This window comes from Microcaecilia unicolor, chromosome 10 (assembly GCF_901765095.1).
Source record: "Microcaecilia unicolor chromosome 10, aMicUni1.1, whole genome shotgun sequence".
Classification (NCBI taxonomy): domain Eukaryota; kingdom Metazoa; phylum Chordata; class Amphibia; order Gymnophiona; family Siphonopidae; genus Microcaecilia; species Microcaecilia unicolor.
The window spans coordinates 114,094,890-114,119,848 of record NC_044040.1 but is presented as its reverse complement, the minus strand read 5'-3'; the positions used below and the strand labels follow the sequence as shown (position 1 = coordinate 114,119,848).

The following is a 24,959-nucleotide window of genomic DNA, read 5'->3' as shown; positions in this document are numbered from 1 at the left end:
CTTCCCTAGACACAGCAGTCTCAGTAGCAGACTCCAGAAATATGCTTAAAACCGCTTTATTCCATCAGCAAGGCCAAGACATTCCCTCTTCCAGACACAGTCCTTGGTTACAGCACATATCACCTCTTGTTCCTTCCCCCCGCTGGCCACAGTTTCTGGATACAGTTTAAATCATTCACTACTTCCCCAGCATGGCCTGATTCCTGGACACAGTTTTAAATCACTCACTGTTTCACCAGCATAGCAGTGTTCTGAACACAGTTCAAAGTCACTCACTGTTTCCCCAGCATGGCACCACTTCTGGACACAGTTTAAATTACTCACTGCTTCCTAGCATGGCACCACTTCTGGACACAGTTTAAATTACTCACTGCTTCCTAGCATGGCACCACTTCTGGACACAGTTTAAATTACTCACTGCTTCCTAGCATGGTATGACTTCTGGACACAGTTCAAATCACTCACTGCTTCCCCAGCATGGCATGACTTCTGGACACAGCTTAAATCACTCACTGCCTCCCTAGCATGGCATGACTTCTGGACATAGTTCAAATCACTCACTTCTTACCCAGCATGGCCTGGTTCCTGGACACAGTTCAAGTCACTACCTGTTTCTCCAGCCAGGTCTGACTTCTGGCCACAGCTGAAATCATTCACTGCTTGACAGCATGGCACCTCTTGTCAGGTTCTTGAGGCAGAACCAGAATTCATGAGCCCTTGGACCACTGCCGAGGAGCGGCAGAGGCAGGCAAGACCACCCTGGAACCGGATACAAGGAAGAGCAGGACTGGAACTCCGGGCTGGAGTAGCAACTGAGGCGGGCAAACTAGATCAGGCAGAACAGGAACAGCTTCACCTGCGCTTGACCACCGTTCCTCAGGAGTTGAGCCCCTGAGTGCAGGTGGCTGGCAGGACTTACAGGACAGGGCAGAAACTGAAGGCCCAGAGGACCCCCCTCTGGGTCTAGGATACACGAGGGAGGCTTGGCTAGGCACTAGACTAGGACTGAAGGCTGCCACTAGGCAAGAACACAAGACAGACTAAGCGGACAGGGTAAACACAAAGGCTAGGCGGAAGCAGGGGCTTGGATATACATACAAGCTTGGCAGAAGCAGAGGTTAGGAGGTACATACAAGCTTGGCAGAAGCAGAGGTTAGGAGGTACATACAAGCTTGACAGAAGCAGGGGTCAGGACATACATACAAGCTTGGCTGAAGCAGGGTTCAGGATATGCAGACAAGCTTGGCAGAAATGGGGTTCAGAATAAGCATGCAAGCTTGGCAGAAACGGGGTTCAGGATATACATGCAAGCTAGGCAGAAACAGTTCAGGATATACAGGCAAGCTTGGCAGAAGCAGGGTTCAGCATAAACACACAAGCTGGGCAGAAACAGGGTACAGGATATACACATAAGCTGGGCAGAAGCAGGACTCAGAATATACACACAAGCTGGGCAAGCAGGGCTCAGGATATACACACAAGCTGGGCAGAAGCAGGGTTCAGGATTTACATACAAGCTAGGCAGAAGCAGGGTTCAGGATAAAGACATAAGCTGGTCAGAAGCAAACAGTAGAATAAACCAGGAACTAACAGAGTCTTTGGGCAGGCCGCAGACAGTAGAATAAACCAGGGGAAGCAGAGTCTTGGCGCAGGCAGAAGACAGGAGAATAACCAGGAACTAGCAGAGTCTTTGGGCAGGCTGCAGACAGTAGAATAAACCAGGGATACCAGAGTCTTGGAGCAGGCAGTAAACAGGAGAATAAACCAGGGATACCAGAGTCTTTGGGCAGGCTGCAGACAGTAGAATAAACCAGGAAAAGCAGGCTAAGGTCTGAAGCTGCAGTAGCTCCAGACACAGACAGGGAACAAACAAAGGCTGAATCTTCAGTAGCTCCCAACACAGACTGGGAACACACAAAGGCTGAAGCTTCAGTAGCTCCAAACACAAACAGGGAACACACAGATACTGAAGCTTCAGTAGCTCCACACAATGAGTGAAGCACCAGAAGAACTAGCAGTCTACAAACACAACAAGCAGAAGGGCCAGAGCCCAAAGCAAGGCTATGTAGCAGCGCAACAGTACACTGACTAACCTGACGACCTTTTGGCAATGCAAAGGCCCTGAATGCCAGTACAGCACTTCCTTATAAAGGCTCTCACTGATGATGTCACCTACAGCAGGACAGAAGCAGGGAACACACTGACACCAAAGAGAGGCTTGAAACACATAGGAAGTGAGCACACAGGAAGGACAGACAGGAGCCATCTTGGAAGCTGGAACAGAACAGGCGGAAGCCATCTTAGATGCTGGCCAGGCAGGAGCCATCCCGGAAGTTGCACTTCGAGGGATCAGGTGAGCAAAAGAGGAGTCACGACCATGGACGTGACACCTCTTTCCCCCTTGAGTGGAACAGCTGCTTAACTTTTCCTCCAAGCTTTCCCCAGTCTTGAAGAAGGTTGGTTATGAAGTCTTTCAACTTCTTCCCTTGTACCTGAGCTAGAATAGCGATCTCCTTGGGCTCACTTCTCCAGTCATCTTGAGCTTGGATCTCCTCTCCGACCTCTTTCTCCACCCTCCATTCCATGGGCTCCTCTCCCTTTATTGTCCCCTGCTGGTCCTCACCCTCCTGATTATTCCTCCTCAGCCAATCCCCCTCCTGTCTCACAGGATCCTGGGACTTGTAGTTCCCTTGCTGCTCCCTCTGCTTGCCCCCAGGGCTTTGCAGGGGTTCTTGGGAACTGTAGTCCTCCTCCCTTCGGCTATTGGGAAACCTATGCCTCCGTGGGGTTGTGGCTTCCCAGCCCCTAGGCTCCTGGGACTTGTAGTTGGAATCCTGGATATGAAACCTACCCATCTTGCTCCTCTCCCGGATCCCTTCTTCCCTGACCCTCAGGGGTTCCTCACAATATACACACATATATATGTGTGTGTGTGTGTGTATATATATATGTGTGTGTGTTTGTATATATAGATATATATACATGCATATGTATACTGTTGTTATAGGTTCTGTGTGAATGTCTCCCCTCCTATTCAGAATTGTAGTTCTCCCAGGACAAGCACACTTCCTTCTTCTCACAAGTGGGTACACTCCATCCTGCGTCGCCTGGTTCGGCAAATATGCCATTGAAAAACCGAGAGGTTTTTGGAGCATGAGCAGCGCACCTGCGTGACTGCCTTCCCGCCCACAGCGCAAATTGCACTGACTCAGTTTTCATTTTTTCTGCTTGAGAAGCGGCTGCGTTTCTGCCTGCTCCACACACGCCCGGTTAGAGCAATTCTAAGTGCCTTTTGGCACTTTTTTCTACCCACTTTTCTTTTCTTTTTTTATTTTTTTGTTTCGCTTTGTTTATTAAAAAAAGAAAAGACCTTAGTTTCTTGGCCAAAGCAATTTTTCCTTCCATGTCCACAAGGACTCCCAGTGGCTTCAAGCATTCTACCCGGTGCAACTGGACCATCTCAGGAAAGGACACCCTTTCGTGGTGTCTTCAGTGCCTTGGACCCGACAATAGCCCTGCCAACTATGTCCTTTGTCTTTGTATGAAGAAAAGGACCCAGGTTTCCCGGGAGGCTCAATGCGAGAAACTTTTTGGAGCTCGGTCCAGTTCTTCGACTTTGGCATTGAGGTCGGAGGCATCAGTGTTGACTTCGACTGTTGCATCAGGAGTCACGTTAGGAATGGCTACTTCGAGACACCGAGACACAGGGAGCAGTGAGATGTTCAGTGGGTCTCCACCTGTCTCGAGGCCTACTGCTTTGCAGGCCCCCCGGGACCATCCATCGTCGGACCTGACACCGAGGTGACGTGAGGATTTGATGTCGTCCTCGGCACCGAGGAGCATAGGTGATGTGTATCAGGCAAAGGCCAAGAAGCATTGTCACTGATCTCCATTGACGCTTGGTGCCGGGAGCTCTGGGGTGCCAAAGGATTTGGCACCCGAGAAGCGTCGATGCTGGGAGGACCACTCTCCCCTACATTCAGGAGGTGCCAATGCGTGCGTCTCCAAGCAGCCAAGATCCTGCTCCCGCACCGGCCCCAACAATTCTGCAGCCTGCGCCCCATCTGACCCCACAGTTTTTCCTGATGTCAGCCCTCGATGAGCGCATCCGGGCCTTGCTCCCTGAGTTTTTGGACGGCCTTATGCAGTGATGTGCATCAATATCAGGGGTGCTTGCACCTGCCATATTTCCTAGTGCAACCCTGCCTGGCCCTCAGCCTGCGGTGCAGCTCCGGTGTCAACTGCCACCCAGACCGGCACCCACTTGATGTCGGTGGAGGAAGCTTCGCCAGAGTGGAGATGGGAGCCAGTTTCTTGATGCAGTTCTCCAGGACATGGCTTCTCGGCATCAAGGTAGGCCCAGTCTCGAACATCCCTTTGGAAAGTGCTATCCGACACCGAGGAGGACCGCTCATGGGATTCAGAAGAGGATCCCAGGTACTTCTCTGATGAGTCCTATGGGATGCCGTCTGTGCCCTCCCCTCCACCTGAGAGGAGACTGTCTCCACCTACATAAGTACATAAGTATTGCCGCACTGGGACAGACCAAAGGTCCATCAAGCCCAGCATCCTGTTTCCAACAGTGGCCAATCCAGGTCACAAATACCTGGCAAGATCCCAAAAAAGCTCAATACATTTTATGCTGCTTATCCCAGAAATAAACAGTGGATTTTCCCCAAGTCATTTTAATAATGGTCTATGGACTTTTCCTTTAGGAAGCCATCCAAACCTTTTTTTAATCCCGCTAAGCTAACCACCTTTACCACATTCTCTGGCAACGAATTCCAGAGTTTAATTACATGTTGAGTGAAGAACAATTTTTTCTGATTCGTTTTAAATTTACTATTTGTTTAGTTTCATCACATTCCTCCTAGTCCTAGTATTTTTGGGAAGAGTAAACAAATGATTCATGTCTACCCATTCCACTCCACTCATTATTTTATAGACCTCTATCATATATCCCCTCAGCCATCTTTTCTCCAAGGTGAAGAACCTTAGCCACTTAAGCCTTTCCTCATAGGGAAGTCATCCCATCTCCTTTATCATTTTCGTCACCCTTCTCTGTACCTTTTCTAATTCCACTATATCTTTTTTCAGATGAGACAACCAGAATTGAACACAATATTCGAGGTGTGGTCTTACCATGGACTGATACAAAGGCCTTATAATGTCCTCATTTTTGTTTTCCATTACTTTCCTAATAACATTGTATTTGCTTTCTTAGCAGCTGCAGCACACTGAGCAGAGGGTTTCAACGTATCATCAACGACAACGCCTACATCCCTTTTTTGGTCGGTGACTCCTAACGTAGAACCTTGTATTATGTAGCTATAATTCGGGTTCCTCTTTCCCACATGCATCACTTTGCACTTGCTCACATTAAATGTCATCTGCCATAATAGACGCCCAGTCTCCCAGTCTCGTACGGTCTTCTTGTAATTTCTCAAAATCTTCTTGCGATTTAACAACTTTGAATAACTTTGTGTCGTCTGTTACTCACATCTCTAGATCATTTATAAATATGTTAAAAAGCAGCAGTCCCAGCAGAAACCCCTGGGGAACCCCACTATCTACCCTTCTCCATTGAGAATACTGACCATTTAACCCTACTCTTTGTTTTCTATCTTTTAACCAGTTTTTAATCCACAGTAGGACACTACCTCCTAACCCATGACTCTCCAATTTCCTCTGGAGTCTTTCATGAGGTACTTTGTTAAACGCCTTTTGAAAATCCAGATACACAATATCAACCGGCTCACCTTTAGCCACATGTTCGTTCACCCCTTCAAGGAAATGTAATGGGTTGGTGAAGCAAGATTTCCCTTCACTAAATCCATTTTGGGGGGGAGGTTAAAGTTTTTTCCCTATAGGTGGCCTCTCATAACCTCCGACCGGTGGGTTTTTCAAATAGTTTGTCTTGGATACACCCTCAGTTTGCTTTCCAAACCTCCAAATTGTCCACCGAGAGCTAATTCTTTCAGCTCTCAGCACAAGCAGGTACTTGCAGAGGAACTCTCTGCCCTTCTAAAGGCCAATGCAGTCAAACCCGTTCCACCAGGGGAAGAAGGGCGGGGATTCTATTCCAGGTACTCCCTTGTGCAGAAAAAGACAGGGGGGATGTGTCCCATCCTAATGCTAAGGGCCCTGAACAAATTCCTATTCCAAGAAAACTTCAGGATGGTTTCCCTAGGTTCTTCCCATGATTCAGGAAAAGGATTGGCTATGCTCTCTGGACTTCAATGATGCATATACTCACATCCTGATACTTCCAGCCTACCGGTAGTATCTTCGATTTCTGCTGGGAACACATCACTTTCAGTACTGTGTGTTGCCTTTTGGCCTCGCGTCACTTGCAGGGTCTTTACCAAGTGTCTATCAGTAGTCACAGCATCACTACGCAGACTTGGGCGTTCATGTGTTTCCTTATCTTGATGATTGGCTGGTGAAGAGCACCTCGGAGAACAGTGCTCAGCAGTCCATGTGGATGACTATTCGGGTGCTGGAGCTACTATGGTTCATTATAAACTACCCCAAGTCCCATCTCCATCCTGTTCAACAATTGGAGTTCATAGGAGCCCTGCTAGACACGAGGACTGTTCGAGCCCACCTCCCGGAGACGCGGACAGACAATCTTGTTTCCCTAGCATCCAAGATTTAGACGTAGCAGTAGGTCACAGCTCAACAGATGTTGAGATTGTTGGGCCATACATGGCTTACACAGTGTACGTTACACCAATGGCACGCCTTCACATGATATCTGCTCAGTGGACCCTAGCTTCTCAGTGGTACCAAGCCACGGGGAGTCTATTGGATGCCATTCAAGTGTCCCTGGAGCTTGTACGCTGTCTTCAATGGTGGACAGTTTGGTCCAGTTTGACCTTGGGACTTCCATTCCAAATTCCTTAGCCGCAAAAGGTGCTGACTACAGATGCATCTCTCCCAGGATGGGGAGCTCATGTAGATGGAATTCACACTCAAGGAGCTTGATCCTTCCAGGAAACGAATCTTCAGATCAATCTCCTGGAGCTTCGAGCGATCTGGAACGCTCTAAAGGCTTTCAGAAATCGGCTGTCCCACCAGATTTTTCTAATTCAAACAGACAATCAGGTTGCAGGGGGGCACCGGATCTCGCCCTCTGTGTCAGGAAGCCGTCCGGATGTGGCATTGGGCTCGCCTGCATGTCATGTTTCTCCAAGCCACTTATCTGGCAGGCGTGAACAACGACCTGGTTGACAGGCTGAGCAGGATAATGCAACCACTTGAGTGGTCTCTAAATATGGGAGTAGCCCACAAGATCTTCCGAGCATGAGGCACCCCCCTCTGTGGATCTTTTTGCCACTCAGTTCAACCACAAAGTCCCTCAGTTCTGTTCCAGGTTTCAGGCCCACGACAGACTAGCGTCAGATGCCTTCCTTCTACATTGGGTATCCTCCTGTACCACTAGCGGGAAGGATTTTTGTTGAAACTCAACAAGACCGCGGAACCACAATTCTGATTGCGTCATACAGGCAGTGGCAGATATGGTACCCTCTTCTTCTTGTCCTCCGAAGAACTGTGGATATTGGAGAGTTTTCTGACCCTTATCACACAGAACGAGGGATCGCTTCTACATCCCAACCTCTAGTCTCTGGCTTTCATGGCCTGGATGTTGAGAGCCTAGAATTTGCTTCCTTGGGTTTTTCGGAGGGGGTGTCTCGAGTCTTGCTGGCTTGCAGGAAAGATTCCACTAAGAGGTGTTATTCGTTTAAATGGAGGAGGTTTGCCATCTGGTGTGACAGTCAGTTTTGCAGAATCTGTTTGGGGTCTAGAATCCAACTCTACCCTCCTAGGCCCGTTTTATTCTGTTCCAGGCTGCACTTTCATCTATTTGTATATAGTTTCAGGTTAATCTGCGTTAAGTCTTCTCCGTTGCGAGGCCTAATTGACCAATATTTGTTGTTTTGGGTGAGCCCTGATGCTAGGGATTCCCCACTTGTGAGAAGAAGCAAGCCTGCTTGTTCTCGGAGAAAGCAAAGATACCTACCTATAGCAGGTATTCTCCAAGGACAGCGGGCTTCTTATTCTCACAATCCCGCCCACCTCCCCTTGGAATTGTCCTTTTTATGTTTTTATTTGGCATTTTTGCTTTTTTATTAAACTGAGCTAGCACGTTCGCGCTGCAGGTGGGAAGGCACACGCGGGCGCTCCAAAAAGCTCTCAATTTTTCTATGGCATATTTGACGAACCGGGTGAAGCGGGATGGCGTCTACCCACTTGTGAGAATAAGAAGCCTGCTGGTCTCGGAGAATACCTGCTACAGGTAAGTATCTTCGCTTTACTTTCTTTTATTATGGATTGTTATTTTTGTAAACTTCTCTGGTTTGCGTGTCAATGAAGAGCATTGTATCAAAATTAGTCTAACCTAAAAATAGTACATGAGCAATTGATCAATGAGTTATGTTCCTGTTCTAAATTTCTAGCATAGTTTATGATACCCATATTTAAGATACTAACCTCTGGTATTTGAATAACCTATTAAAAACTACAGATAGGTGCTTTCACCCTTTAAGAGCTGGTACAGTAGATAGAATATGTGAGCTTTCGTCTTTGCTGTTTCGCGCCGGCATTTCTGCACCATTGTCACAAAGCAGAACTCTTGATCGCAATAATTTTGGCTACGGCCGAAATTATTACTCCTCTGTGAGAGCCCAATGCCACCTGCTACCTCTCACCACTAACCTCTGATTTCAGGAGGACGGCCCATAGCAGCTCACTGTTGAGCAGCTGGGGTGGTTCTCGGGAGCAGCCGGAGGTCCTTGAGTAGAAGGGAAATGTGAATTTCTCCAGGCGGTACATGTGAGAGAATACAGTTCTTTAGGAAGCCTATTCTGCCCTCCCTGACAGGCACTGCCTGTGGCAGGCCACATTTTTCTTGTGCTCAAGGACTCCTGGCTGCTCGCAAAAACCACCCCAGCTGCACAGCTACAAGCCCCGCTGTCAAGAACCAGAGGTGAATAGTGAAAGGCAGTGGAGTGGAGAGGGAACCAGCCAGCCCCACCTTCCTTCTCCCTCCCCCCCCCCCCCCCCCCCCCCCCCCCCAACCACCACACACTGTTCCTAAGAGAACACAAATCAGGAGGAGATAAGAGGCGCAAGAGCACAGGTGCATGTATGGTGGGGAGAGATGACCCACCCCCACCCCATTGAAAATGGTTGCTGTTTCGGCACCGGCAGGTGTATGGGGGCATTTCTGTAAGAGAAGTAATAATTTTGTCTGTCCAAAATTTCAGCACATCCAAAATTATTGCATCTAACAGTTTTGTTCCATGACAGCGGCACAGAAATACCAATGCTGAAACATCAACGGCTAAACTGCTGTCCAGTTTTGCCACTGAATATGTATAACAGATGCTGCCACCTTTTGAGTGGCATACAATAGATACTAGCTTCTCCTTTGCTACTGGAATGACATGGTAGGTGCTGCTGTTCCTTCCTGCAATGCTTGGTGGTGTATGACAGATGCCTACTTGCCTTCTAGCACCAGAAGCATATATCAGTATCTCTTTTCTGTTCTTTTATTTCTCCATTGTTTTGCTACACATGTGATTTCTGTTTTTGTATGTGTAAAGTATGATCATCAGTGCTCTGAAACTGATTTTATATTTGCTCTTCATAGTTGACCATAGGATACTTAATTGCAAAAGTATGTAAATTCTTTCAAAAAGAAGCAAAATTTCCAACATAAGACACTTGTTCACAATGTGTTTGGATATTAGGTTGTTAATATGGCTAAATGCGTATGCATACCAGTTGTACAATAGTATAAAGTACGCCCATTAGTTGAAAATTCAGTGTACATGTGTAGCTTTCAAAAAGTCCAAAACACTCCAGAAATGCTTTTCTGTGAAACTGAAAGTATGTTCATTATGCATGCTTTCAGGCTTCTAAAAATACATTTATCGGGATACAATTGGTTTCAGTGGGTAAATTCTACTTTTGCCCATACAAAAGGTACCTAAGTCTTTAAAAGTGTACCCCACAGTGGCTAATTATTTTGATATAAATGAAAAGGAGTTGGAGGTAGATCTGTAGTAACTAAAGAGATGTGGCCTTGGGGTGTATGCTATACAAATAGAGTTTAATGTGATACCACCTCCCTTTTACTGATTCTTCTGTCTGTGTCTTGTTCTGCAGCGGACTTTGGTTTCTGTGCTCAGATCACTCCAGAGCAAAGCAAGCGTAGCACCATGGTGGGCACCCCATACTGGATGGCTCCTGAAGTAGTCACACGGAAGGCTTATGGTCCTAAAGTAGACATTTGGTCTCTTGGCATCATGGCAATAGAGATGGTGGAAGGAGAACCGCCGTATCTTAATGAGAATCCCCTAAGGGTAAGCTGTGATTGGTTTGCAAACCATTTCACAAGTCAATGTAAATCATGGAATAAGGATTTTGAAAATTCTTTATCTAAGCAGAAATGTTGAGACGCTTATTCTGAAATACTTTTTTGTCATTTAGCAAAACTGAATTTCTCAGAAGACAAATAGGTTCATGAAGTCACACAGGTTCTTTCACTTTCCATTGAAAAAAAACACTGTGGGGCAACTGACACAAAAAAATTCATCTGGTGACCACAGTGGATAGAAAGGAACCTGTGTGACAAGTGAACTGCTGTTTTCAGAGAACATCTGTGTTCCATGGACAAACAGGACTGACAGGCATACAAGTGAGTGATGGGACTGACTGAACAACTCTCCCAGAGCTCAGAACTGAATGAAAAGGTCTGAGAGTGTGTGGCCCTTCCTGTATGCAGCAGTTTTCTTGGCCCCTCAGGTTTGTTTTTTCCATTTGCTGAATGGATGCAGGAAAAATATAATTCTGCATCTTGCCTTGTTTCCGACTTTGTTTTGTGTCATCTGAAAAAACAGATTTGCTTTAATTTTTCTCCCTGTGGACAATGTCATAAACTAGATTGAGATCCTGGCCATGCCCTCAGTGTGAATGAAAGAATCAGAATTTTGATATCAATTCAAGATACCTGGTATGACTGTGCTGAGAAAATAATCAAGCTGACTACATGCATTTGACAGGATGTCTCTGTGAGCCATAAAGAACTGCCTGAATGGTTTTCATAATCACTATTCTATTCTATTCTGCTTTTAACTTGTGATTCAAAGCGGATCACAGAGCAAAGAGATATCCCAACCGGATAGAATTACATTAAAATTAATTTAATCTTAATAAAAGAAAATCCATCTAAGTCATTTTTATAAAACATAACATTAAGAAGTGAACAAATAAGTTTTAAGACCTTTCAAAAAACTGTAAGGAGTAGTTAAGCGAACTGTTGTAGGTAGATTGTTCCATATGTTTGTGCCTTGGAAGGTAAAAGAAACAGACTTCAATTGAGAGAGAGATTTTTAGAACTCCTTAGATGCCCTCTATTACCATAGTGCTAATTCAGTTATGGTAGGAAACTTACTTTTATATATATATATATATATATATATATATATATACACAGTGGGGGAAATAAGTATTTGATCCCTTGCTGATTTTGTAAGTTTGCCCACTGACAAAGACATGAGCAGCCCATAATTGAAGGGTAGGTTATTGGTAACAGTGAGAGATAGCACATCACAAATTAAATCCAGAAAATCACATTGTGGAAAGTATATGAATTTATTTGCATTCTGCAGAGGGAAATAAGTATTTGATCCCCCACCAACCAGTAAGAGATCTGGCCCCTACAGACCAGGTAGATGCTCCAAATCAACTCGTTACCTGCATGACAGACAGCTGTCGGCAATGGTCACCTGTATGAAAGACACCTGTCCACAGACTCAGTGAATCAGTCAGACTCTAACCTCTACAAAATGGCCAAGAGCAAGGAGCTGTCTAAGGATGTCAGGGACAAGATCATACACCTGCACAAGGCTGGAATGGGCTACAAAACCATCAGTAAGACGCTGGGCGAGAAGGAGACAACTGTTGGTGCCATAGTAAGAAAATGGAAGAAGTACAAAATGACTGTCAATCGACAAAGATCTGGGGCTCCACGCAAAATCTCACCTCGTGGGGTATCCTTGATCATGAGGAAGGTTAGAAATCAGCCTACAACTACAAGGGGGGAACTTGTCAATGATCTCAAGGCAGCTGGGACCACTGTCACCACGAAAACCATTGGTAACACATTACGACATAACGGATTGCAATCCTGCAGTGCCCGCAAGGTCCCCCTGCTCCGGAAGGCACATGTGACGGCCCGTCTGAAGTTTGCCAGTGAACACCTGGATGATGCCGAGAGTGATTGGGAGAAGGTGCTGTGGTCAGATGAGACAAAAATTGAGCTCTTTGGCATGAACTCAACTCGCCGTGTTTGGAGGAAGAGAAATGCTGCCTATGACCCAAAGAACACCGTCCCCACTGTCAAGCATGGAGGTGGAAATGTTATGTTTTGGGGGTGTTTCTCTGCTAAGGGCACAGGACTACTTCACCGCATCAATGGGAGAATGGATGGGGCCATGTACCGTACAATTCTGAGTGACAACCTCCTTCCCTCCGCCAGGGCCTTAAAAATGGGTCGTGGCTGGGTCTTCCAGCACGACAATGACCCAAAACATACAGCCAAGGCAACAAAGGAGTGGCTCAGGAAGAAGCACATTAGGGTCATGGAGTGGCCTAGCCAGTCACCAGACCTTAATCCCATTGAAAACTTATGGAGGGAGCTGAAGCTGCGAGTTGCCAAGCGACAGCCCAGAACTCTTAATGATTTAGAGATGATCTGCAAAGAGGAGTGGACCAATATTCCTCCTGACATGTGTGCAAACCTCATCATCAACTACAGAAGACGTCTGACCGCTGTGCTTGCCAACAAGGGTTTTGCCACCAAGTATTAGGTCTTGTTTGCCAGAGGGATTAAATACTTATTTCCCTCTGCAGAATGCAAATAAATTCATATACTTTCCACAATGTGATTTTCCGGATTTAATTTGTGATGTGCTATCTCTCACTGTTACCAATAACCTACCCTTCAATTATGGGCTGCTCATGTCTTTGTCAGTGGGCAAACTTACAAAATCAGCAAGGGATCAAATACTTATTTCCCCCACTGTATATATATATATATATATATATATATATATATATATATATATAAAGTAATATAAGTAAGTTTTCTACCATAACTGAATTAGCACTATGAAGCAGAAAGGACACCTGAAGGGAAGAGAGGAGAATGTTGCCTGTGCTAAAATTAACTCTGCGTGCTCTATTAAGTCTTCTTTCATACGTGTTGCTTCTGCCTCCTATGCAGCACCTTGCAAAGTCCAACCACAAAGGAGCAGCATCAAGGATCCTCCAAGATGTGTGAACCTCCTCAGAGGCTTTGAGACCTATAGCACAGTTTTTTCAGCACATTTGTACAGGCCTGATTTGAATGCAATATCCAAGGTCCCATTAAAAGTGCTGGAAAAGATCAGGCACCTCAGTGCTGTCTTTAAGCGCAGACCTGTGCATCAATCTCCTGCATTATCTGCTTCGTCAAAGGGGTTCTGACCTGACAGTAGCAGTGACCTACATCTTGCTCCACAAATATGTTGGCCTCTCAGCACAGACAATACAGCACTATGTGCCACTGTTGCTTGAGTGCAAGAACCACTGTGCACCAATTTAAATATCACCTTGCTCTCTATTGTTCACACGGGCATCTCTTGCACAATTAGAGTTGGCTTTCACACCAGTCCTTGTTACTGTTGTAAGCACTGAATCTTCTCTACCTGTTTTGCTGCCTTTGCATGAGCACCCATTCCTACAGAAGACCTTCAATGAAATTGTCAAGGACTACTGTAAAGATCTGTCTTTTGTCCAATAACAACAGAGTATAACGCCATCTCAATCCATGGGCATTACTCCTGATCAGAGACTCTCATTTATCTCAGGTTCTGATGTTTCTCTGTTATCTGCCTGTGACTCTGAACTTCAAGGAAGGCATTTTCTACCTCCTCTTTCACAGTGTTCAGAGCTCTCTCAAAGTGGTTTCTTGGGGTGGATGGAGAAGTAAGATGGCAAATGCCTAATCTGAGCTTGGTATATTCTTTGTTTTTTAAATATTACTTGGACAAAAGGAAAGTAAATCCCGCACTTATCCGGTGGCTAGGCCTCTGCCTCAAATGAGCTCTTCTGGGGTCCAGCTACTAAGATTGTTGCCACTGGGAAGAGATCAGCTTCCCCCTAAAGTCATTTAAGCTCTGAAGAGGAAAAGGGAAGATTAGAGACATTTAAATATTTCTATAGTTTAATTACATGGGATGCAGGCATTTTTCATTTGAGCTCTGAAACCAGGGATCATAAGATGAAGTTGATAAGGGGTAGACTCAGGAGTAATCTAAGGAAATATTCTTTACGGAAATCGTGGTGAATGCATGGAACAGCCTCCCAGTGAAGGTGGCAGAGATGAAGACAATATCTGGATTCAAGAAAGTATGAGACAAGTACAAAGGATTTCTGAAGGCATGGAAGCAATTGTAAGGCGTAATATGTGGCATAGATGGGCAGACTGGATAGGCCGTATAGTCTTTATCTGCCATTATTTTCTCTATTTATATGATTGCATTCCATTTTAGAACGCAGGAATGTTAAGAAAATTTAATTAATATCCTCACGAATCCCAAGACACCAAACAGGCTTAAAAGACAAACAGCTTTATTCTTGCAAGAGAGACAAAAATCTGACATCAGTCAGGAGGTTGTCTGCCCCCCGACCCCCCCGCTCTTACAAATCTTTCCATTACAATGCCTACATGCAGCTTCACAACGGAGACATAGTGTCTGTGTGTCTGTCATCACAATTACATTTTAAACGTGCTACAATTCTAGACTGTTAGTATCTAAGAACATTTAGTTCTACTTGTAATGCACAAGGTCAGAGAATCTACATTTATTTAGAAACTGTAAAAATAATTAACCCTGTCTCGTAACGTGGGGTCAGGTATTTGATGATGGTTGTTTGCTTTCGTTTGATTCTCTTCAACAACAATATCCTATCTTACCCAGTGAGTTGTTTGCTTATTTTCAATTGAGACATTTTCTTAGCTCAAGGGAGATCCAATCCATGATAGGTACGGGCGGAGAGAGGGATCTTGGGGTGATAGTATCTGAGGATTTGAAAGCGACGAAACAGTGTGACAAGGCAGTGGCCGTAGCTAGAAGGTTGTTAGGCTGTATAGAGAGAGGTGTGATCAGCAGAAGAAAGGGGGTGTTGATGCCCCTGTATAAGTCGTTGGTGAGGCCCCACCTGGAGTATTGTGTTCAGTTTTGGAGGCCGTATCTTGTTAAGGATGTAAAAAGAATTGAAGCGGTGCAAAGAAAAGCTACGAGAATGGTATGGGATTTGCGTTACAGGACGTATGAGGAGAGACTTGCTGAACTAAACATGTATACTCTGGAGGAAAGGAGAAACAGGGGTGATATGATACAGACGTTCAAATATTTGAAAGGTATTAATCCGCAAACGAACCTTTTCCGGAGATGGGAAGATGGTAGAGCAAGAGGACATGAAATGAGATTGAAGGGGGTCAGACTCAAGAAAAATGTCAGGAAGTATTTTTTCACGGAGAGAGTAGTGGATGCTTGGAATGCCCTCCCGCGGGAGGTGGTGGAAATGAAAACGGGAACGGAATTCAAACATGCGTGGGATAAGCATAAAGGAATCCTTTGCCGAAGGAATGGATCCTCAGGAGCTTAGTCAAGATCGGGAGGCGGAGTTGGTGGTTGGGAGGCGGGGATAGTGCTGGGCAGACTTATACGGTCTGTGCCAGAGCCGGTGGTGGCAAGCGGGACTGGTGGTTGGGAGGCAGGGATAGTGCTGGACAGACTTGTATGGTCTGTGCCACAGCCGGTGGTTGAGAGGTGAGGATAGTGCTGGGCAGACTTATACGGTCTGTGCCAGAGCCGGTGGTTGGGAGAAGGGGCTGGTGGTTGGGAGGCGGGGATAGTGCTGGGCAGACTTATACGGTCTGTGCCCTGAAGAGCACAGGTACAAATCAAAGTAGGGTTTACACAAAAAGCAGCAAATATGAGTTATCTTGTTGGGCAGACTGGATGGACCGTGCAGGTCTTTTTCTGCCGTCATCTACTATGTTACTATGTATAGTGCGAGACAATACATTCCTTGAGGATCTATGTGAGGACTCCAAAACCACTAGGGGTCTTATTACATATTTGTATTCCTTTATGCATGAGCAATTGGGTCCTAATCAAGTACATAGGGAGCGGTGGTAGCAGGGACTGGGGGTGACTATTGAGGAGGGGGATTGGGGTTTTTTTGAGAATAATTGGTTCAAGATTTTCATTTCAGTCCTGTTTCAGGAGAATGTAATTAAAGTACTTTACCGGTGGTATTTAATTCCGGCTAGACTACACCATATGTTTCCTGGAGTTTCACCACTGTGCTGGCGTGGCTGTGGTCAAAAGGGCACGATGGGCCACATTTGGTGGTCTTGCTTTAAAATTAGGGCCTACTGGAAAGCAATACATTACAGATTGCAGACTTGGTTTAAAAGGCCTATTAAGTGGTCTCCAGAGTTTTTCATATTCGCAAAAAAAACCACCGGGATTGACTCAGTCTCAGGCCTTATTGACCAGGCAGGCAATGGTGGCGGCGAGAGTTGTGCTTGCTGCCTATTGGAAATCTACGAAAGTCCCTCCTTTGACACGATGGTTAAACAAACTATGGTTCATATGTGAAATGGAGAGACTTCGGGCTGTGCGAGGTCATATGGAGGCGAAGTGGGAAGCAATATGGGAGCCCTTTCTAAAACATTGTAAATGCTAAAGGGGGAGGGGGTAGAGGAGGGAGTGTTTTGTAAGTGGATAGGGATGGGGGGTGGAGAGGGGGAAACGTTTATTTCATAAAACAATTCATAAACTTGGAGTCCATGTTTGAGTTTTTGATAAAATTGGAAATAATATTCTAGTTAAAATGTTGAAAGGTATCTTCATGTGAGGTGATGTTGGAGTCATTGGGACTGTATTTTCTTGTATAATTGTGTCTTGTTATCATATTATGCAGTATCCTTTGTTCATTGCATTCTCATTTTTTCAATAAAGACTCCATATAAATAAAAAAATGATTAACCCTATATTAGCAAAACATTTTCGCTACATTTCCCTCCTGTTTATCATTGTTACATATTTTACTCAAGTCTCTAAGATAGATTCCTGTCCAAGATTCTTTCTTTTAATCCTGGAAATTCATGTAGTCTTGAGATTATTATACACCAATGGAAGCTATGTACTCTCAAGAGGAAGCCCGGCTATCGTCGTCTTCATCATCATGCTCTTCATTCTGATACATAATTTTAGTTAGGGTCGCATCAATTAGTCTTTGGAGTAGGCCGCGAATACATGGAATGCAGCAGCATCCGCATGTTACCAATATGGCTGCAGCCACAGCAACAGAGGTCAATACTGAAGTAATCAGGCCACTCCAATTTTCAAACCCAATCTTCCATCCATTTGGCAAATGGGTCATTAAAGCCTGAATTCTCCGCCAGTTCTTTTGATAAGGCTGCCAGTCCAGCCAATGCCTTGGCAATACTCCCATCGGGAGCTGTATTGTTCGGGATATATGTACAACAAAACTCTCCAAACATCTGGCAAACTCCGCCTTTCTCCGCCAGTGGCATGTCCAGTGCCAGTCGATTCTGCCATGCCATCATTGAAGTGGCATCCAGCTGCTCAGCAATTCCTTTTACAGCATCTCGAGTGTAATTAACAAACCTCTGTTGGTTGTAATAGATGTAGTTGATGCAATCCACATTTTTATTAATTGTTACCCACCAGAAGGGAAGGATTCAAATCCAGCAGTAACCTGATTCCTTGCCTTGAACTCATTGGGTACCCCTCAAGGCACCCCAATGTCATCCACATACACATGTGGGTCAAATGATCCGCCAGGTGTAACTGCCCTCTTCATTCTGTGTGGAATTGATTTTGGCAGTTCCAGTGTTCCTGTGGGTAACACATAAAACGGCATGACAACTTGTATTAATGCACACTCTCTGTGCCACATTTGTGGGAGATGGGGTCTAAGATGGAGATCCCCACACATCCACCAGACATCAGCTTTTCCTTGGTCTTGATCTGGAACCAATCAAGATGGTATTATGGTTCTGTTTTCCCGTCAAGTTGACCCGATGATTGCAATATAAGTCTGGTAGTGGCTTCAGATTCTGTCACTTTCCTCGTCCTTCTATAGAAAAGCAAGTGTAGTTACCTGGGTATGATGTCACCGTTGGTGGTCTAATTCTTCCTTTAGTTGGGGGGAAGAGGTGTGACATTATAAGGCAGGTTCCACTGGGTCGGTAACTGCTGTTATATAGCTGGATCATGCACTGTAATCCCTCAGGATCATCAGGACTCAATCTGAAGGGTATGGTCCCCAAGGAAGGTCTTGCCTTGGCACACGCCACACAGTCAGGCTTGTTTATTTTCCTAGTAGTATAGATTACTCATGCCATCCATTCGTTTTTTTCCTGGTAACCTGTTTCAAGTTCTAATTTTTCTTCAATGGTCAGATTTTCAAATCTGATCACTTTAGGCAGGGAACGTTCAAAGTCTTCTCGAGAAATATTTTTCTCCAATATTTGGATAAAGAAGTGTCCAATAGGATCAGTCCCGGAGACATATGGTCCCACAGCATGTAAACATTCATCTACTTTCCAGGGTGTTCAAAAGATAAACCTTGCGTTCTCTACCTCGCCACCTCTCCCTCCACTAGTCCGTTCCCCTCATTTCCTTTCCTTCCCCTCATTCCCTTTCCTCCTTTCCTGAAGTTACTATAGAGGAAACTACACTTCTCCTTTCTTCCTCAAAATGTACCACCTGTTCCTCTGATCCCATTCCCACCCACCTTAATGCCATCTCTCCTGCTCTTATTCCTTTTATCTGTCACATTCTCAGCCTCTCACTTTCCACTGCAACTGTCCCTACTGCCTTTAAACATGCTGTGGTCACACCTCTCCTTAAGAAGCCTTCACTCGACCCTACTTGTCTCTCTAATTACTGACCCATCTCCCTCCTCCCTTTTCTCTCCAAATTACTTGAGCGTGCTGTTCACCACCGCTGCCTGGATTTTCTCTCCTCACATGCTATTCTTGACCCACTACAATCTGGTTTTCGCCCTCTCCACTCAACCGAAACTGTGCTTACTAAAGTCTCCAATGACCTATTACTGGCTAAATCCAGAGGTCTCTATTCCATCCTCATTCTTCTTGATCTTTCCGCTGCTTTTGACACTGTCGATCACAGCATACTCCTCGATACCCTGTCCTCACTTGGATTCCAGGGCTCTGTCCTTTCCTGGTTCTCTTCCTACCTCTCCCTCCGCACCTTTAGTGTTCACTCTGGTAGATCCTCTTCTACTTCTATCCCTCTGCCTGTCGGCGTACCTCAGGGTTCTGTTCTTGGTCCCCTCCTCTTTTCTATCTACACTTCTTCCCTTGGTTCATTAATCTCATCCCATGGCTTTTCCTACCATCTCTATGCTGATGACTCCCAAATCTACCTTTCTACCCCTGATATCTTACCTTGCATCCAAACCAAAGTTTCAGCGTGCTTGTCTGACATTGCTGTCTGGATGTCTCAACGCCACCTGAAATTAAACATGACCAAAACCTAGCTTCTCATTTTCCCCCCCAAACCCACCCCCCCACTCCCCCCGTTTTCTATTTCTGTTGATGGCTCTCTCATTCTCCCTGTCTCCTCAGCTCGAAACCTTGGGGTCATCTTTGACTCTTCGCTCTCCTTCTCTGCTCATATTCAGCAGATCACCCAGACCTGTCGTTTCTTTCTTTGCAACATCCGTAAAATCCGCCCCTTTCTTTCCGAGCACTCTTACCAAAACCCTCATCCACACCCTTGTCACCTCTCGTTTAGACTACTGCAATCTGCTTCTTGCTGGCCTCCCACTTAGTCACCTCTCCAGTCGGTTCAAAACTCTGCTGCCCGTCTCGTCTTCCGCCAGGGTCGCTTTACTCATACTACCCCTCTCCTCAAGTCACTTCACTGGCTCCCTATCCGTTTTTGCATCCTGTTTAAACTTCTTCTACTAACCTATAAATGTACTCACTCTGCTGCTCCCCAGTATCTCTCCACACTCGTCCTTCCCTACACCCCTTCCCTGTACTCCGCTCCATGGATAAATCCTTCTTATCTGTTCCCTTCTCCACTACTGCCAACTCCAGACTTCGTGCCTTCTGTCTCACTGCACCCTACGCCTGGAATAAACATCCTGAAGCCCATACATCTTGCCCCATTCTTGGCCACCTTTAAATCTAGACTGAAAGCCCACCTCTTTAACATTGCTTTTGACTCATAACCACTTGTAACCACTCGTCTCCACCTACCCTCCTCTCCTCCTTCCTGTACACATTAATTGATTTGATTTGCTTACTTTATTTTTGTCTATTAGATTGTAATCTCTTTGAGCAGGGACTGTCTTTCTTCTATGTTTGTGCAGCGCTGCGTACGCCTTGTAGCACTATAGAAATGCTAAATAGTAGTAGTAGTAGTAATTAGTAGTTTATTGCAGTTTGTCTCATCAGTACATTCGGACACTGCTTTTTTATAATGGAAAATCTGTTTTGGATCTCAGTATCATCTTGCGTTTTTAGTAGGTAATACTCCCAAGGGGTGGAGCTCGTGCTTCAAATAGCTAGGTCCCATATAGTGCATTGACGGGTTCCGGGTGTATTTGTGGATAGGAAGCATACATACTTGTCAGACCATGTAAGTCTCACAGCTGCCTCTCGTCCTCCGCAGCGAGTTAGCTCACAGAAATCTATTTCCACTGTACTGGTCTGACCCTCATAAAAGGTAATGTTCTTAGCGGGTTCAGGAAGCCCCGTAAGTGCCCCATTCTGTGGGTTCTGTTGCTTTAAGTAGTGCTCGAGCCGCACCAACTCGGCGTCTTTCTCGAATGAATTCCCCCTGAATTCAGTTGGAGTGGTCTTGGGAATTATTCCTTTTCTGGTCTCCAGGATTTGATGTCCTTTTAACTGCGTCTATGACCTGGAGCAGGAGGATGATAAGGGCTATACCATAGATTCGCCTCACCCTATGCTTGGAACAACCTTCCTGAGCTCTTACGCCAAGCCCCCTCCCTGCCCGTCTTCAAGTCTTTGCTTAAAGCCCACCTCTTCAATGCTGCGTTCGGCACCTAACCCTTACCGTTCAGTGAATCCAGACTGCCCCAATTTGACTGCCCCTATCGGACCAACCGTTGACTTGTCTATTAGATTGTAAGCTCTTTGAGCAGGGACTGTCTCTCTTTGTTAAATTGTACAGCGCTGCGTAACCCTAGTAGCGCTCTAGAAATGTTAAGTAGTAGTAGTAGATTGCTCCTAGGACCAACCTGAATGTCCTCTGCCTGTCAGTCAAGGTCCTAATTGCTCTCCTCCTTTCCAGTCCTCCGAAGGGACTCCAAACTGTTGTCTCAGTCAGTTGTTCACGTGAGTCGTCTGGATCAGATGTTAAGGTCTCCATTTCGACCCTAAATTCCCGCTTGGGTTGTTTTTTTTCTTCACCGGGTTTGAGACAAGGGTTCCTATTGAAACACCTCCCCTTTGCAGCTGGGCTTACCCTTGCGAGAAGTTGGTCTACTCTGGTTGCCTAATCTCAGCTCCTGGTTCCACTACCTTCTTGCAGAGTTACTTCGTTCAGCTATTTTTACAGCTGAGGGGGTACTCAGAAGTACTTGGTATAGACCTTCCCAGCGGGGTGAAGCCCAGTTTTTCCTTTTGATGACCTTGATTAGAACCCAGTCTCCTGTTTGGACCTTTCTGAGCTCAGTAAGTTCAGGATCTCCAGGCTGTTCTGGAATGATATTAGACAGAGAAACCTCTTTGTTAGTTAACATTTTCATCATATATGTTACCAGTGATTCCTCAGCCTCCTCATGACTCTTGTCCAGTGAGGCAAACTGAGGGATCACATACTGCCTCCCAAATAAAATTTCAAAGGGACTTGATCCTGGCCTCCCTGCTGGTGTTATATGCATGTGGGAAAAAAGAACCCGCATTATAGCTACTTCATGCAAGGTTCCACGTTAGGAGTTACGGACCAAGAAAGGGATCTGGGTGTCGTCATCGATAATACGCTGAAACCTTCTGCTCAGTGTGCTGCTGCGGCTAGGAAAGCGACTAGAATGTTGGGTATTATTAGGAAAGGTATGGAAAACAGGTGTGAGGATGTTATAATGCTGTTATATCGCTCCATGGTGCGACCGCACCTTGAGTATTGTGTTCAATTCTGGTCGCCGCATCTCAAGAAAGATATAGTGGAACTGGAAAAGGTGCAGCGAAGGGTGACTAAAATGATAGTGTGGATGGGACGACTTCCCTATGAAGAAAGACTAAGGAGGCTAGGGCTTTTCAGCTTGGAGAAGACGGCTGAGGGAAGACATGATAGAGGTATATAAAATAATGAGTGGAGTGGAACAGGTGGATGTGAAGCATCTGTTCACGCTTTCCAAAAATACTAGGACTAGGGGACATGCAATGAAACTACAGTGTAGTAAATTTAAAACAAATAGGAGAAAATGTTTCTTCACCCAACGCGTAATTAAACTCTGGAATTCGTTGTCGGAGAACGTAGTGAAGGCGGTTAGCTTGGCAGAGTTTAAAAAGCGGTTGGACAGTTTCCTAAAGGAGAAGTCCATAAACCGCTACTAAACGGACTTGGGAAAAATCCACAATTCCAGGAATAACATGTATAGAATGTTTGTACGTTTGGGAAGCTTGGCAGGTGCCCTTGGCCTGGATTGGCCGCTGTCGTGGATAGGATGCTGGGCTCGATGGACCCTTGGTCTTTTCCCATTGTGGCATTATTTATGTACTTATCAAGGTGGCCAAGGGGAGGCAGTATATCCAATTCTTTCCAGTTTCTGCCATTATCTTTCTCAATCTGCTTTTGAAGATTCCATTGTGTCTTTCCACCAACCCTGCTGACTGGGGGTGGTAGGCACAATGGTTCCTCAGGTCAATGGTCTCCCTAGCAGAGAAATAATGGAGTTTACAAAGTGGGGACCATTGTCACTATAAATGCTCTCTGGAATGCCATACCGTGGTATGACTTCCTTTATCAAAGCTTTAGCCACTGTCAGGGCATCAGCTGTTTTACTTGGGAACGTTTCTACCCATTTGGTAAACATATCAGTGATTATTAAGCAATATTGCTTGTTTTCACATTTATTCAATTCAATAAAATCCATACATAAGTACTAAAATGGATACTTTGGGTGAGGGAAGGTGCCCACTCGGGGTCTGAGTCTTCCCTGAAAATTGTGCGTAGCACAAAGCACACATTGTGAACAAAAAATTTTACAGTATTGTGAAAATCCGTATGCTGTGAATATTCTTGTCACTATTGTCACCATCCCCATGGCTCACTATTGCAGCATAACAAAACTAATTTTTTGGTAATATATATTTATTTTCAGTAGATAGGTAAATATCATCTACAAGAGTGGCTCCTTTATCTACCGAAGATTGTTTTTCTTTTTCTGGGGACGCCTGCTGCATCTGGCATAGCAATACCAGATCCAGAAAAGTTGCTTCTTTGTCTGGAAAAGAATGTCATGTAAAGGAGCAGATAGTGCAGCTTCCCTTGCAGTTTTGTCTGCAAAGGCATTTCCTAGAGAAATGGGATCAGTACATTTAGGCCCATATGCACTAAAAAAAATCGTTAGAGCCCCTCCCTTACCGATTCCCTTAGCGAATCGGTAAGGGAAGGGCATGCATCAAGGAATAGAAATGCAAATGAGCTGCTCTGTGGCTCAAATTGAATACTAAAAAAAAGCGTTACTGATGTCTATGACTGAAAAGTATTTGTTTTGTGGTCTCAAGTCATTTAGAAAAGTGGATGGGTCGGGTACAGTTTGGGGGCTCTTGGGATCACTGCTCTGTTTACTGCTTGCAAATTTTGCACCATTCTCCATCCTTGGAAGGGAGGTGCCTTTTTTACGGGGAACAAAGGAGTATTACAGGGCAAGCCTAAGCATGGAATCAGTACTCCTGTTTGTATGAGGTCTTTTATGGCCAGTCGGATTCCATCTGCTGCTTCTGGCTTCAGGGTATACTGCTTTTGATATGGCCTGAATGAGCTTTTTGGGGTGATGTAAATCATCGGTGCATCTTTGATTGTATTGATATCAGTACTCCCCTGGGACCAGAGTTTTGAGGGGACCTCAGGATATAGAGGCTCATTCAGGTAGTACAAATGTCAATTATTTGCAAATTTGTCAGGTAAGTCTTTCAGGTGGACTGCGGGCAGTGCCACTGTGGTCCAGAATAGTGATTTTGACCAGGCACCCACTATGGGATTAAATTGGAGTCCATGTTCTTTCAGAGGTTCCCAATTAATATTATTTACACAAGTGGTGACAAATCTGCCTACATCTTTCATGCTATCCTCCTTCCACTCCTTGCAAAACAGGACTATTACACCCAATTGACCAATTCTCTCAGCTCCAACCCTCGTCGTCTCTTCACCACCCTTAACTCCCTCCTCAAAGTGCCCCCACTCCCACTCCCCCTTCACTCTCTCCTCAATCACTGGCTGACTACTTCCGCGACAAGGTGCAAAAGATCAACCTTGAGTTCACTACCAAGCCACCACCTCCTCTTCAGCCTGTAGCCCCATCCAACAACCAACCAACCATGGCCTCTTTCTCCTCCTTTCTTGAGATCACCGAGGATGAAACCTCCCGCCTTCTTTCCTCCTCGAAATGCACCACCTGTTCCTCCGATCCCATCCCCACCAACTTACTTAACACCATCTCCCAAACTGTCACCCCCTCCATCTGTCGCATCCTTAACCTCTCTCTCTCCACTGCAACTGTCCCTGACACCTTCAAGCACGCCGCAGTCACACCTCTCCTAAAAAAACCATCACTTGACCCTACCTGCCCCTCCAACTACC

The 24,959-nt window shown here is 45.4% G+C and overlaps 1 protein-coding gene across 1 annotated transcript in view; it reads left to right on the top strand.

Annotated features, from left to right (window-relative positions):
* The window catches only part of PAK2 (p21 (RAC1) activated kinase 2), a 745,824-nt gene that overhangs the window by 516,230 nt on the left and 204,635 nt on the right, over window positions 1-24,959 (top strand). Inside the window, 1 exon segment of the mRNA XM_030216851.1 lies at window positions 10,174-10,370. Coding sequence (XP_030072711.1) covers window positions 10,174-10,370 — 197 coding nt within the window.